At 39.7% G+C, this 16931-nt stretch overlaps 1 protein-coding gene across 2 annotated transcripts in view; it reads left to right on the forward strand.

Annotated features, from left to right (window-relative positions):
* Window positions 1-16931, forward strand: part of prkcab (protein kinase C, alpha, b) — a 119169-nt gene that overhangs the window by 98045 nt on the left and 4193 nt on the right. Inside the window, exons 6-17 of one of the 2 annotated variants that reach the window (XM_079646492.1) lie at window positions 4139-4295; window positions 4461-4595; window positions 5415-5508; window positions 7123-7152; window positions 9543-9683; window positions 10449-10622; window positions 11212-11303; window positions 11677-11739; window positions 12598-12736; window positions 13925-14005; window positions 15659-15766; window positions 16546-16686. In XM_079646492.1, the coding sequence (XP_079502618.1) occupies window positions 4139-4295; window positions 4461-4595; window positions 5415-5508; window positions 7123-7152; window positions 9543-9683; window positions 10449-10622; window positions 11212-11303; window positions 11677-11739; window positions 12598-12736; window positions 13925-14005; window positions 15659-15766; window positions 16546-16686 (1355 nt within the window). The remainder of the gene's footprint in view (window positions 1-4138; window positions 4296-4460; window positions 4596-5414; window positions 5509-7122; window positions 7153-9542; window positions 9684-10448; window positions 10623-11211; window positions 11304-11676; window positions 11740-12597; window positions 12737-13924; window positions 14006-15658; window positions 15767-16545; window positions 16687-16931) is intronic. The other variant, XM_079646493.1, reaches the window with a different exon arrangement.

Genomic DNA, 16931 nt, shown 5'->3' on the forward strand with positions numbered 1-16931 from the left:
GAACAAGGCTCTAAAAGTCTTATCTGCACCAGTGCACTTTTCTCTTGTGATTTTTGTTAAAAAGCATAACATTTCCTTCTCCTATGCCCCACAACAGTTGCATGACAGCAGCAGTGCATGCTGGAAGTGTTGCTTTTCCTAAGATGCATGCTTGCGTGATGTAAACAGCTGTTCTGTTTTTGAGTTATCAGACACAGGATACAAGACTGCTTTTTTCTGTTTATAGCATGTTTGTTTTCTTAACTAGTGACACAGATAAAACACACAGTGTAATTGTATTGGTAACTACCTCCTATGGACGGGGAGGATCCAGAAAGCAGCTCTTGTTGTATCTAAGCAACAACAGACACCCGAGATGGTCCTTAATCACTGCTGATGATGATGTTTTATTGTGTGTGTGTGTGTGTGTGTGTGTGTGTGTGTGTGTGTGTGTGTGTGTGTGTGTGTGTGTGTGTGTGTGTGTGTGTGTGTGTGGTGTGTGTGTGTGTGTGTGTGTGTGTGTGTGTGTGTGTGTGTGTGTGTGTGTGTGTGTGTGTGTGTGTGTGTGTGTGTGTGTGTGTGTGTGTGTGTGTGTGTGTGTGTGTGTGAGCCTTGCTCATACACTCACAATACCAGTCATTCTCTCCCTGTGCTTATACATGTTTGTTTATTTGCACATGTGTGTGTGTGTGAGTGTTTGCCTCATTAGCGTGTTTGCAGGTGTGTTGGAGTTGCTTTGGCGTTGTTTGCCGCCAGCGTTGCCATGGCAGCGACTGATGCCTTTAACACAGCCATCGGAGGGGAGGATTTAGATGAGAACGTGGGATGCTGAGATTTTTTCTTCTGGTCCTTTTACTTCATTGTGTGTGTGTGTGTGTGTGTGTGTGTGTGTGTGTGTGTGTGTGTGTGTGTGTGTGTGTGTGTGTGTGTGTGTGTGTGTGTGTGTGTGTGTGTGTGTGTGTGTGTGTGTGTGTGTGTGTGTGTGTGTGTGTGTGTGTGTGTGTGTGTGTGTGTGTGTGTGTGTGTGTGTGTGTAGGCTTGTGGTAAAGCAAGAGAAAGGGAGAGAGAAAGAGAGAGACACACAAAAGGCAGGGCGGCAGATTACTGTATCTGATATTTAGTGAACTATAAGGCAAAGGCATCACATGATGAACAAGGTAAACACTTCAGACCGCCTTCTTCTGTCAGAGTGAGAGACCCACACTGCCCTCCACTGCATCAAACTGAAAGAGCATTACTAAATGTCAAGTATTACTATACTACAACTCTATTGCCTTTCATGTTTAAACTTAAGTAATGTTGTTGTTTTACTTGTATCTTTCCACAAGCTTTACATAGTCTAATTTGAATGACATTGAAAGCATGATGCTAATATTTTCATTCATAGTTCTGACTTAATTCTACTTTTTTATCTATTTTCTCTATTTTTTCTCCATTCTTTACTTATTGAAAATAATATACAGTTTGTTTTTTCCTTCAGGAGCAGCTTTTTATTTATTTATTTTTGCTAAAGTCTCTCACACAATCCAAAGAAAAATGATCAAAATAGAAACTGTTCATTCTACTGCAACTAATTATTATATTATTATATCTTTTGGTCTGTAAAATGTCAGAAAAAAACATAAATATATATATATATACTGTTTAATGTCATACAAGACTGAAAAACCAGGGCGAAAATGGACATTTAATAAACTACAAAAATCAAATTGGAGGCACATTTACCTTAAATTGACTCATCTATTACTGTTTACTCCAATAGTCTTCATTTCTATTTATAATAATTGGTATTCTGCTTGTCAGTTTATTTTCATCATTTATAACTCTTAATCCCATTTAAACATGTTGCCTTAAAAATCAGCAGGTGTCTGTCAAAAATAAATCCAATGAAATCTCGCTAACAATGATCTGCAGTGACTGTCCTTTCTTACGCTTTGCACTCAGCCCTGAAATATTTATGCTTAGTTTGCAGTGGCGGATGGGCCGATACCGAAGTGGGCCGGTCGGACAATTCACTAGCGGTACTGACAATTTGTTGACAATTTACTGGCGGTACTGAAGTGTGAAGTTGAGATTCCCGGGTTGATTTTTTAGTCCCAGTCCGCCCCTGTTTGTTTGTGAGGGAACATTGCCACTGTTTTAATGAAGAACCTCAACGAATGTGTCGGTGTGAGCGTTCACACTGACTCCCTGAAACATGAAGATTTCCGCCTTATTTCTCTCCTTGTTCACCGTGTCTGATAATATTTAATATAAGCATAGCAGAGAGCTGATAATAACAGCTTAAGAGGATTCAATGTGATCCTGCTTCTACTCTCTGTTATAGTTGTATTGTGTGTCACAAACTGAAGGTGGGTTAGCCTTTCTTTCCTCTTTAAGTTATTGATTGAATCATGCCGTATGAATTTCCTATTGCTGACATTTTGCTAAGTGGGGCAGGCGGCCCATTGGCCACTTACAGTAGATGTTGTCGCCATGGTGAGGGTTCCATGCTCACGCCATCTTGCCCCTCCTACTCTTGTTGCTATGTAACAGCAATCCTTTTTTCTCTCCATTTGGCAGTTATCACACTGGGAAATGTCACGTGTCCTTCACATCATCTGCACTGCTTTTACCTGGCCATGTGAGAGAGAATACGCCACAGGGAAGGAGAGTTTAATTACCACCTGTCATGTTTTACAACTTAATTTGTGACGATGAGTCTGAGTACACAGAGTATTTCTTCTTGTTTTTGTTGATTTGTCGTTTGCTGAGCCCTTACACCCACCAGTGTTGTAATGCCATTTTCACAAGTGAATTTTGACAGTTTGTTTTGCCTCGCTGCACCTGTTGTCAGCTTATGAGGTGTCGGACTTGATGAGTCATTAGTTGAGTAACCGAGGACAGAAACACTGACATGTGTCTATCTCAGGAGGACTTTGTCATGATTTGCCTGGCCCTGGTTCTTTGTCCTTTCTCACCCCCCTCAGGCCATGTACTCTCCTAACATCCTCAGAGTATCCACCTGATGCCCTCAGGCTCTCTCACCAGTCATCGGACGTCCCCTCCATCCTACACACCTGTTCCATCTTCTCTAATCAGTTCTGGCCCCCTTCTCACCTGCATCTTGTTCCCTCTCTGCTCTCTCCACATATATGAGGCCACCCCCTGTGTTCCTTAGTGAATTCATCTCAAGTTGCACTGTTTCTTTTGCCTTTACGAGTTACATGTCTGCCAGTTACCTGCCTATAATCCTGCTTTCTGAATATGAGTCTTATTACTGTTCTCTTATTCCCCTATCTGTATCTACAGACCTACTGTATGGTGAAATAACAAAACTATAATATTCCCAATGGAATTTTCTATTAAAACAAAATCCTACACTACTTTTTTTATTAGTATAGGTATATCACGACTTGTGATATTGTATTTTTGCTGATATCCGATATATTTTCCACTCATTTTGGCCGATTTTGATTTCCCAAAAAGATTTTCGCACATGTTTCTTTCAAACTAATTGCAGACAAGTCATGAACCTTCCTGTATGGGAATTAGCATGCTAGCTCTCTTTGAGGTGGATTTTAAAGGCCTTATATCTGCAGACACCAAGGACGTTTCAACATTATCGTGCATGCCTCATTTTGCTTTAATAAAACGACATATGTTGAAGTGAAGATACAATAATACTACAAATCTGACCATTAGCTTATGGTTAAATCCTCCATGCTACAGACACATTTGTATCTGTAACTTGCATTACATAATATATTTATATTTCCTTGAATTGTTTTGCCAGTATGGTTTAAAATAAACTTGCAAAGACTCAAGTTGTACCTGGGATTATGAATACACACATATGGTACACAGAGGTAATTTTGCCTGCACTGAAGCTCATATATTTTCTGTTTGCTGTTCGGCCTTGGAGTGACTCGCAGTGACTCACTCCTCTATCTCTGACCGTTTTAACCCCTGAGACAGTGTGGACTCTCTAAATCTGGCCTGTGGCTCGAGAACACACACACACACACACACACACACACACACACACACACACACACACACACACACACACACACACACACACACACACACACACACACACACACACATACACATACACATACACACACGCTCACACTCACTAACTTATGGTGACATGTTCACTCTTTCCATCTTCTAGTGGGCGAAGCCAGGAACCTGATTCCTATGGATCCGAATGGTTTATCGGACCCTTATGTTAAACTCAAGCTCATCCCCGACCCAAAGAACGAGACCAAACAAAAGACCAGGACCATCCGCTCCTCTCTCAACCCCTGTTGGAACGAGTCCTTCAGCTTGTAAGTCAACAAGAGTGTCTAACATGTTGTGTATGTTTATTTATGAGAAGGATGATCATTTGGCAGTATCAAAGGAAATAGAATAAAAAGGTACAAAATGAGGGTAAATCCTAAAAAGATCACATCTCGTAACTTGCCCCCTGTCTGTGTGTTTTTCTTTTGCAGTAAGCTGAAAGCATCAGATAAGGACCGTCGTCTCTCCATTGAGGTTTGGGATTGGGACCGAACCACCAGGAACGACTTCATGGGCTCCATGTCGTTTGGCGTGTCCGAGCTCATCAAAGCTCAAAACTGTGGATGGTCAGTCGCCTTCCCTCGTCCCTGTGTCGTAAATCAATCATTTATAAAGGAATTTCAAGCATGATTTTACAGAAAATAATGAATGTTAAAATGACCCTTTATTCAAACTTCCAAGACTTCGAAAGGAAGAGTTAGTGTTAGAAGTTTTTATGATATTTTAAATACAGTAAAGGTCACATTTCTGTAAAGGGCTTTCAAGGTCTGTTAACGATTGGTCCTTTACAAATTACATTTTAAATCATTTTGCAGTCAGAAACATAAATGATATGCTAGAGTAGGTTAATGTGGTTCGAGCAGACTTGACGCTGGCCTCCACCATCCAACCACTTTCACTATGAAACAGCCGCACATTGTGTGTAAAACAGACGTAAACACTGGACTCCATTCACTCTGACAAACAGCCACTGCCGCCGTCATTTCCTCGTCCCTCTGTCCTTGTCTGCCTGTTTTGTCTCATACTGTTAAACACTTACACTCATATTATGTCCATGTTAGCATACCTGCTTCCACCTAGCCTAAACTGAGCCTGCTCAACAGTTGCTTTATGTTACAAAGCTTCAGGAAATACCTGTATCTCGTAAACTATTACTGTGAGTGTTTACCTGCAGTATATATTCTCCAAGTCATTAGACAAGTGGCCAGAGGATGTGTTTATTGGAGATGAAGTGTAGACATGCAAACACTCAGAGCAGGGGAATCAGCTTCTGATTATTGAAGTGGTGTGTAAAGTGTTATGGCACAGAGGAAGAAATAAATGGGTTTAAATGGAAGCAGATAAAATATAGCTTCACTTATTTATGTTTTTCTTCTCCACCTCAGGTACAAGTTGCTGAACCAGGAGGAGGGAGAGTATTACAACGTTCCCATCCCCGAGATGGACGACGTCAATCTGGAGCTCCTACATAAGTTTGAGGTGAGGTCGACTGAACTACTAAGATTCAATAAAAAAGTTATTTGTCGCACATGTACAAATGTATATTGTACACATTCACTTCTTCTCTCCTGTCACCATGGAAACATCATCCTGTTCCCAGCTTCACCCTGCGGTTCAGAGAGAGAGATCACATCTCCTGGAATTAATAAGTGAATGGACAAATAGGAAACTCCCCATTATGTGTATACAGTACAATGTTACAGTCGACAAAGGAAGAGCCTTATGTAAGATGTGTAGCTGCCGTTAATAATTGATCACCCCTTTCAGTGGAAACAGCAAAGGGCAGACTACTTTGTTTACGACGGGAAATTACTTCTTTTAAATAAGTCATAATTATTTAATCAGGAGAACAGTCTGAATGAGGTCTAGAAAGGTTTTCTGTTGTTTTTGTTGTTGTTGAAATAGCAGCTTTAATGTTGTGCTGTGTCTCCTTGCCCTAATTGGACTCTTATGTAAAGCTGTTACAAGCAGAGGACTTCTAATAGCCAAGACTAAAACAACACAACACAGGATGTTAATTCAGACTACATTTCCATAAAAAAACAAGTATACCAACTCTACTCATTTCAGTGTTGTAATTTAAACTTTGTAATTATACAAGGCTTAAACTAATAGTGTCCTCCTTTATGATAAATTCCAGCCATGTTGTGTTTGTTTCTTGGACCACACTGGTCTGTTTGCATTTGTAATCTTATTTGTTTTAATCTTTTATAACTTACATTACAATTGTCCATACAATCTTTGCAGAACAGCACATCATTACTGTTGTATACTGATTTTATTATTAAGTGTGTACTCGGATGAAAACAATGTTTATCAAATAATGTAACTTTGATTAAAAAAAGTGAATACAATGGTGAATGTGATACCTCCAATTTAAAGCTTAAAGACTTCAAAACAAAACATGTTGTTGCTGTATGGACATCACAACTTATAGCTCTGTAGTAAAGTGTTTTCTTTGAAAATGTAAAGCAACTTCATGTAAAAACACATATGTTTCTTTAACCAAATCTAATAAAATATATAATGCAGGTAACTCTTGCTCTCTAGTGGGCAGCCTGTTAACTGCAGGGAGGTTTTTGTTACATCAAACCATCTGTGCTTTAAATAAAACTCATAAAATCTCCATATCACTAACATGCAGGTAAAAGATGGCTCATATAATAAAAACACATATGGATGCAAGAGAGCGGGGGTGGTTTTATTAAAATGTGCATACAGGTGTTTTAATACTGAGTGTAAATGTAATCTTCTTTACAGCAGCCCTCAAGACACTTAAGTCTTGTTTTTTTATTTTCCGTTTCACTCCATAATGTGACCTTGACTTTCCTCTGAAGCTATAGCATCTTCAAGCATCTTCTGTTGCCAAGGAAACCTGGGCAAGACGCAGCGATGTAACCAGATGTGACAGAAAAAGATGTACTCTGTTCTCCAGTCATGCATTTGATCATTTTATCGTTCATATAGATAAATGGTTTCACCAAGATAATGACTTATCAAGCCCACGTCTGTTTGCTGTCAGCTCCCAGCTCATCATGCTAACACCAGCTAACCTCAGGCGGCTTCAATAAATGAGTTTCTTCTTTCTTCTAGGCCTGCCAGTTAAATATCCACTATCTCAAGGTAGCGCTTCTGCCTGCTCCGTCTCTATTTCTTCATCACTTTTACTCACTTTAATTACCGTATTAGGATTATTTGTGGACCTCCGTTGAGCTTCCACAAATTAATCTGATTTACTAACAAAGGCTCTCAACAGTTTATAGATGCCCAATTTGCTTTCTGTTGTAAACACATTTCTGTAACTCATCACACACTTATACACCAACTCTCTTCTCCTTTCTGTCTCATGTTTAATGACAAATATGAAACTGAAGGGATTACATTTCATTCTAATACAAAGGAACAATTCAGGCCTACATTTTGAGGATGATGCATAAAATCAGCATCAGCAAGTCTGAAATTACAGGGAAAGCAGCAGCACAGAAAAAAAAAGAAAAAAAGAAAAGTGTACCTTTAAATATGGATGAATAATTAAAAAAGTGCTGCATATCCCTTTACCACACAGCATTGTTGTTAGTAAATATGTGGACTACTCCGTCCTCTGTTGGTCTCACAACCTTTAAAACTCTCACTGTGCTGTCATTGGCCAATAGAGCTTCAAAGCCGCTCCTCATTGGCTGACAGTGTGGTCCACAGTCACTCCTCTAATAGTCCTGCTTTAGTCTGGACTATAGAAGGCTGACAGGACATGAAGCATGGACGGGCACTTATGCACTGTAGCTGTCTGAATGAACGCACACACAGGCAGGTTCCTGCTGTTGTTGGTGTGCATGCCTAATCTCCCCACACGGTGGCAGTGTTGTACTTTCCTATGATGTGTTTGAATTCAACCTTGTGTGGCAACTCTCACTTAAATATTCCAGCACTTTGTTTGTGTTGAAATGGGGTGATGTCGTTTTTTTGTGTGACATTTTTATGATGTCAATTGTTAGTGTTTTGTGTTGTCAAAAGGACCACTAAGGGGGACAATAGAACATGATCCGCCCGACTATTCAAGTGTCTCCTTGGGAGAAAACTTTAATACAAGACAAAATCAATAACAGCGATGTGTTTACTGGAGATATCAACCTTGACATGCACTTAAATATCTCCATCTATAAATTTGACAAATACGGATGTAAGCGCATCAGCACTTTGGTATATAAGAATGAAAAACGAGCCGTAAGCAGTTAACAAAAAGAAAAAGTATACAAAAGCAGTCCCAAAGATTTGTGTCAAGTTATTAACTCAACAGTTTATTGTAGGATGTTGGTGATGATCTGTAAACCTGGCTAGTATTGCTATCCTTGATAGTGCATTTAATTGTGCCTTTTATAAGAAGAATGTAAACCTATTAGGCATCAGGGTGCTGCTGGCTTTTATTCCAGCTGTCTCCTCTTAGACTTAACGAAAGTCTAAGAGGAGGTGAAGCTAATGAATAAATTACTCGGTAGCAGGACCCTGGTTGACCTCCTTAATGTTGACATTATTCTACTCTAAATGGACCTAAGGCGTACATGTAGAGCCACTCAACCTCGGTCACAAATATAGAGAAATGGTTGGCGTGGCAACAGCCTCTCTGTGCCCCACTAGTTCCTGTTTTCTGTATCTGACCGAAAACAGACACCGGCTGCAGCGGCGATGGGAGCTGGAAGAGTCCTAATTGCACTTTTAGTTCAAAGACGCTTGGCAGGCCAGTCATTAAAACAACAGGGAACCTTGCAATGTTGGCTCCCCCGACAAGGACCGAATGCCCACCCCACAATTGCACAAAACACCAGAGTAGAGATCCTGCTGAAATCCTTACTGAAAGACTCTTGCTTTCATTCTGATTAAAGGAATATGAGGCGAACCAGTTTTTGATGATGGTAAGAGATGTTAGCACCAATAGCAAATGAGAACGTTATTACTGGCAAACAATAACAGACTTGTTCATCATTTATTAAAATCTAAAGTAATAACATGCTAAATCCAGTAGAATTATTAAATTAATAAATGTAACACTTAACCAATTTGGCGCAAAGACATGATGTATCATTTTACTGTAACTTTATTGTTATGTTTGAAATAATAATGCAGTAAATATATATGTAACACTTTATTGTGAGTTTGTCAGTGACAGCTCCAACCCATTTTGAAGAGATAAAGTATGTTTTATAATATTTTAAAAAGCTTTCGTGGTTCTTACATTATCCATTGTTAATGCTATTTCTGATTTAAATGATACAGATTATAACTTAGAAAAACAGCAGTACAACACACGATCCTATTGTGCTTAAAAGCTGAAGAGCAATATTGCTAAGGAGAAAAAAGCAACCAGTGATTAAGTCCTGACTGATGTGGCAGTCTGGGACGTGAACACACACCCACATGAAGACTAATGGCTGTATTTGTTCATGTTAAAACATCAAACTATGTAATTAAATTCCTTTTCAATTTGACTTCAATGCCATTTCCACTGTTGTACACCACAGAAAGCCAAGCTGGGCCACGGTAAGAAAGTGATCACGCCGTCAGACCACCGGAGGTTCAGCCTGCCTTCGAGTAACATGGACCGCATCCGACTGAGTGACTTCAACTTCCTGGCCCTGCTGGGGAAGGGCAGCTTCGGCAAGGTGAGAGCCGTCACAGAAACAAACTTAGAGGTCCCCTATCATACTGTTTTCATCAACATATTAGAGGTCTCAGATATATACAAAACATCTCTCTGAAGTGTTTGGCACGAAATTCCAAACAGATTATGTATTGTCGCATCCCATAATCCCCTCTGTTTCAGCTCTGTTTCAAAAGTACTGATTCTGTGTCTGTTACTTTAGATGAAAATAAGGAGCCCCTCCCCACGCCCCTTTGAGAGATATTTGGTTAAAAAGAACACAATGGTGCTCTAGGAGGAGATTCAGGTGATAAGGGGGGGGGGGGGGGTTACCTTGGTTGGTGATTGGCTAATGGTTACACAAGCCAAAAAATCGTTATGACATCATAAAGTGGCCAAATTCTGATCTGCTCATTTTCAGACAGGTTTTTATTTAAATAGATCAGGACAAAAGGTGAGAGAATCTTTTTTCCTGAAACTTTCAGAATCTCTTTACACAGAGGGGACTTATGTTGATGTTTAAATAAGTGACCTTTAATTTAACATCATCTGTGATTAAACTCAAGCATTTATTCCTTGTATGTGTTATTTTACCATCACACTAACACAGGAACAGTTGAACAGTGTCTTACTATGGAAACATCACTTATTGATTAACTGTTTCCAACATGTTTTCTTATTCCGTTTTTAAAGCTGTGTTAAAATACAACACACACCTTGTTTTCTGTTTTAAAATCAATCATTAATTTTGCTTCCTTGTGACCTTGGGTGTCTTCATCATCTGCAGGTGATGCTGGCAGAGATGAAGTCGACGGAGGAGCTGTACGCCATCAAGATCCTGAAGAAAGACGTGGTGATCCAGGATGATGACGTTGAATGTACGATGGTGGAGAAGAGGGTCCTGGCCCAGAGGGACAAACCCCCCTTCCTCACGCTGCTCCACTCCTGCTTCCAGACTGTGGTGAGTCAAAACTTCCACCAAAGTTGTGATTATTTTTAATGCATACTTTCTACACTTCTGCAGCACTGCACAGCCACACAAACAAATCTGACTTTATTAAAATGGTGCCTCTGTGTTCCCTCATCATTCTTTCAACAGCAACAATTCAATCCCTGGCATTTCACCCTTTCTACTTCCCTACAGTTATTGTCACTCTTTTTCCGGCGCTCCAGCAGAGAAAATTGATACTTAGCTGAGACCAGTCTTGAATATAAAGTCTCCAGTATGACGTCAATTATGTGCGTAGACCATATGACTCAAGCAGCCTTTAATAAAGGCTCTATTTACTGATCAATGCGTCCTGAGCTATAATGCAGGTATATGAGCTGACTGAGGTTTCTGTCCTGAAAGAATAAATCAGCATCTTAGTATCTTGAGGACAGCCAGGTGTAAAGACATGATACATATAAACAGAGATTTCTAAACATGTTTTTTCTTTACAGAAAATCCTCCTATGTAATGCACTGATGGTTGGAGTGGGCACACTTTTTGTGTGGAATTGATTTCGAGCTGCTCTTTAGGCAATAACGTCTTTTTTTTTATTATCTAGGATCGGCTGTACTTTGTGATGGAGTACATCAACGGAGGAGACCTTATGTATCATATCCAACGTATGGGCAAATTCAAGGAGCCACAGGCAGTGTAAGGCAATCTGTAGTTCATTCACATGCGTCTGTTTTAATAATGATCAAGTTAAACACCATGGCAGATAATATAAGCAAGCCTCGAGTTAGTGCTAATAAAGCAGCAGTATTTCACTGAAATGTTGGAGCTAAAATGTTTATATTATGTGGGAAAATAATGTATTTCTTAATGTTATTATTAGATAGTATTGTAAAAGAGATGGGTAATGACATGCAACAAAGGCACGTTCAAGTTGTTATGCTTTAACCCACATTTATTAATTATTATTTTCAGTACAAAATATTATTTTTCTTGTATTCAGCAGAATTGCTTTCATGGCCCAAGAAAAGATGATGGAAGATAATTATTTTTCTCATTTCCGGTTCTGCAGGTTTTATGCTGCAGAGATTGCTGTGGGTTTGTTTTTCTTGCACCGAAAGGGAATCATCTACAGGTGGGTGAGTCAGAGAGAAATGTAATGTAATGGTGCACCACATTCACTCAAATCCCTTTATTGATACATAACAACATACACAGACTTTCTAGACAGATAGATGAGGTGAGTATAAGCAGATGAGTATGAGCAGAGTTTTTCTAGTGTGTTGAGGGAGCAGAGGGTGACTACTGTAAGACAGAGAAGAAGAACAGTGAATTCAAATCTATAGGAAATGTTTTTGACTGTGAAGTGTGGAAAACAAGTTCAGACAAGCTGAATCTGAAGATATGGGAATTGAAGTAAGACATAAGTAGTTTAGATATCAGCTCTGACAGAAAGACTGATGGGCAGAGTGAAGCAGGAGATAACAGAAAAGATAGAAACAAAGAAATGAAGAAAGGGTCAGATAAAACAGCAGGTCCTGAGAGAGATAGAACATGTAGTGAAGTAAAAAAATAGACGTGTAGATTTAACAATGATGTGTGTTAATGCACAGCTTGGATATTCCTTTATAACTATACTAATTAAAAAATGAAAGAAAAAAAGAATAGGTCACCCAGTTCATCATCAGAACTTCAGCTTAGGAGTCACATCCATCTTTCATATCTTGCATCTTGACATTCACACTATGGTGAATTAAGGAGGGAAAGGAACATTTGACACATGAAACATAAGCGCAGACACAGACCGAATAGTAAGAGCCCCGAAAAAACACACAGGGGGAAAAATAATTTCAGGCCAAGAAGTTATTGTTTGTTGTTTGTACTACTCGCTTGACTAGACAGCTGAACAATATACAACAAGAATCAAAGTGGTCATAAATCAAGCCAGAAATTAAGTAAGTTCACAAAGGCTCACGACCTGTCTCTGCTGCAGGGATCTGAAGCTCGACAACGTCATGCTGGACTCCGAGGGCCACATCAAAATCGCTGACTTCGGCATGTGTAAGGAGAACATGTATAATAGCATGACCACACGCACCTTCTGCGGCACCCCGGACTACATCGCACCGGAGGTGAGAAGGACAGGACTCTGATGGATTGATGCATTTGGTGTCACTGGGTCACATGACATGGAAGCTATTGAAAAATATTGAAATCATCTACTGTTAAAATATTGATGTAAAATCTACTCATGACTCATCAGTGATCCAAAAAGGTATGCAACACAAGAAATATGTATTGTGCTTTTTGTAGCATACTCCACAAATTTAGCAGAGAGTTGTTGAAAATAACTTTGGGTTTGTGTCAAACTGTACTTTTGTATGGTCCCTAAAGCGGAACCCTGTGATTACGAGAAGGAAAGCGCTTATATCTACGGTATCTTAATATGGTCCCGTACAGTAGGCTGTCTATTCTCAGTCAGGCTCATTAAAAAAGTAATGACAACTAAACAAGCCTGTATTCATACACAGTAAAGAGATGAATCAAAAAGCTAAAAGAGGTGGTAGATGATGTATAAGAACATTTCTGTCCGTGTATATCCCCTCCCGACTGTCTGCATTGACTTATGAGGGGATGGAGGGAAGACCTTACTCGTGGTTTCTCACAGAACTCCAAATGGGTCTTTTTCCAGACTTTCTTGGCTCTAAATATAAATTGGAGACCGCTCAACAATCTTTTTTTACACATGACATTGAAGACTTTATAATTAATTCATGAGCCAGCCTGGTTTCAATGTATGGTATTATAGAACAAAATGTGTGCTCTTCTGACCTGGAAAGTCATTTAGAAGATAGAAAAACATCAGTATTGTCTGATTAGGTATCAGCAGAGAGACATGTGTTTAAATGTTAACCCTGTGAACTGGATAAATTGCTGCATTTCTGTCTCTCTTGAAGGCGAGTGCAGCTGTTATTTCGCTCTTTGCCTCTGCATCTGCATGGTTATTATTTTGTGTAGACTGTGTGTGGGAAGGAGGTGTAGGATGGCAAATTGGATGGTGGCAGAAAGAGCCTTTGTGATAGCAGCTTAAAATAGCTGACTGTATTTAATGGCAGATTTTGTAAGAGAGAACTCTTCACTGTTTCTCATGAGATCTTTAACTCTGTGTGAGGTGTTTAGCATTCGGCAGCAGACATAAAGCCATCTTTTATTACTGAGCGTGATAATTACCAAACTTGTTTGAATACATAGATGTGGTGATGTGTGCTCATGTGTAATGACTCCAAGGTTTTAATCGTGTCACTTCTTGTCTCATACAGATTATAGCATACCAGCCTTATGCAAAATCAGTGGACTGGTGGGCTTATGGAGTTCTTCTGTATGAGATGCTGGCAGGACAGGTACAATGTTTTATACTGCACTGATACTGGTTTATATGTTTGTTTGTTTTTACTGTAAATTTGTATCATGAGACTGTCTCTTGTGTACATCCTGCTTCAGGGATATTAAACTGTGTGAGACATGTCATCAAGATGAGAAACTACCTAAAATGGTCTGATCGGTGAAATGTTGAGACATTCACAGACAGTACATCCTACATTTCCAGTCAACAGAAGATATGTTTCTTACTGAAAACGAATGTCACATTGGAGCAGGATTCGCTTTTCTCTAAGAGAGTGAATCCAATACAATAATTTATATAGCACAAACAACAGAGTTGACCAATATTTTATATGCATAAATACTGTGACGGGGTTCTATTTGTCCATTTGAAACATAGGCTCAGTCGGTTGAATTAAGCTCCAAAACTTTATTTATAACATCAACAAAAAATATATATATACTGTTTGATAAAAGTGAAACACTATAACTTAAATAAACAAAAGTTACCAAATTAGGTTGTCTATCACTCATGGAGTAAACACATTCTGGCTGTTGCCTTCACTGCAACAATCTCCTGAATGAATCTTCCAGGGCCAACACCGTCCCTTTTGAACCCATAGCCCCTCCCCAAAGGCTCACCGTCAACAGGTTACACAATTAACTCCAAAACCACATTGTCAACATAAATGTAATCCCTCGAACATGAGGAAACCATCCTACCCAAACATACACAGGTTAAATACCTCTTAACACAATCATTCCCCTTAATTAATAAATGCAAAATAAATAATAAATTGCTTGGTTCATGACATTCTATTTAAATCACGGAAGTGATGCGCCTCCGTCTTTTCCACATTCCCTTTGCTGGGGAGACGGCGGCGAAACTCCGCCCGCCGCTCCCCACGTAAGTATCGTGTAGTATAGTTAAATGTATGTTTAAATAATTGTAGACTCGCTACAGAAAGGAAGGGGACAGAGGGACGTTTTATTGATAATTTAAGGACGAACGGAAGAGAGCAGGAAAAGGTGTGTGTGTGTGTGTGTGTGTGTGTGTGTGTGTGTGTGTGTGTGTGTGTGTGTGTGTGTGTGTGTGTGTGTGTGTGTGTGTGTGTGTGTGTGTGTGTGTGTGTGTGTGTGTGTGTGTGTGTGTGTGTGTGTGTGTGTGTGTGTGTGTGTGTGTGTGTGTGTGTGTGTGTGTGTGTGTGTGTGTGTGTGTGGCCACGGCTGTCAGTGGCGGAGTCAGTCACTCTGTGATCCGCTCCGTCACAAATACATTTAGACAAAACCGATAGGACAAAAAGAAACTAATGTAAAAGCACCAGAGAATAAAACCATACTATAGCCACAGACTGAAAATCCTCATACATGATGTACATTTTTTTTAAAACACAACAAAATAGAAAATCCCAAATTTAGAAAACACAGACTGAATGCTGCAATAGAACCTAAAGCTGCCAATGCAATACATACAGAGAGCTAGATCATAGTTTTATGTTATTTATGCAGTTAATTGTACCTAAAATGTATCAATACATTACAAGAAAATAAACTGTACGTTATACACGCAGGTTACAGCGCTCAGCTTCACACAGTGATGCTGTCAGCTCGGTTTCCTGTCAGGTTTCACAGAACAAGCCTCCAGCTGTGACACATTTCATCTTTCTCTTCAGCCGCCGTTTGACGGAGAGGACGAAGACGAGCTCTTCCAGTCCATCATGGAGCACAACGTGTCCTACCCCAAGTCCATGTCTAAAGAAGCTGTGTCCATCTGCAAGGGAGTAAGTACTGTGTGAAAGTGCTGTAGGGGGGGTTATACAGCATATCAGATATTTGTGAAGAGTCTAAGGTCATTTTAACTGGAGATATGTTCAACAACTGATTAAATACTTTGATGCCATTAATTGTTATTCAGTTTATGTTATTTATTAAGAAGAAACATGCCTAGCCACACATGTGTTCAGTTGACATGTAAACCGTTTCTGCACAAACAAAATACCTCGTTCCCATGTGTATTCACTGTAAGAAATGTTCAGCATTATTGGTCCTTTATTTAGCAGGCACCTGTTTCCTCTCACACCTAGACAACATGTTTTTGACATCATAACAGTGAAGCGTCAAGACATTTATTTAAGGAAATGTGCTTTCAAAGTGTACACTCCAGAGATGATTCAATTAACATTCAAGCTCAGTCTGATCAAGTATTTTAATAACGTACCCGCCTTCATTTATTACGACACTAAAGCCGGGATGCCATGAGAAATGTCATTTATCTTCTCAGAGCTGGGGACAAAAGCGATATCCCTGATCATTATTGTTTGCTTCATGGTCAAAATTAAAAGTGGAAATCAGAAATCGAGCTATAAAAAGGCAGTTTAATTTTCTGCTGCTATTTAAAGCATCAGTGTGGCTCTGCACAATGTTTACGGTGTGATAAATTAATATATCGCAGAAGATGGGAAAGGAAAGTGAATTGCTGATATACAAGCGTCACACTTGCATTTTCCTCGTGCTGCTAGCTGTCACTTCTTCTTATCCCATCTCTTCTGGCTGCCTCCAGCTGATGACCAAGCACCCGTCAAAGCGTCTGGGCGGTGGCCCCGAGGGGGAGAGGGACATCAGGGAGCAGGCCTTCTTCAGACGCATTGACTGGGACCGCCTGGCAAACAGAGAGATCCAGCCGCCATTCAAACCCAAAGTGGTGAGTGTGACATAATTCAGTTCAGCTAAAGCAGGGGTGTCCAAACTTTTTTCACCGAGGGCCAAATACAGAAAGATATACGAAAGGCTGGGCCACTTACTAGAGGTGAGGTTTATTGCCTCATAAATTAAGTTATAAGTCAGAAAAATCAATCAAATGTTGGTAAATTATTCTTAATCATCCTAAATCACAGCTCTCCATAGGGTTTCAATTAGTTAGTTTTCAGCTCATTCGGTAAAACAGAA

Source organism: Notothenia rossii (assembly GCF_949606895.1).
Source record: "Notothenia rossii genome assembly, chromosome: 8".
Lineage (NCBI taxonomy): Eukaryota > Metazoa > Chordata > Actinopteri > Perciformes > Nototheniidae > Notothenia > Notothenia rossii.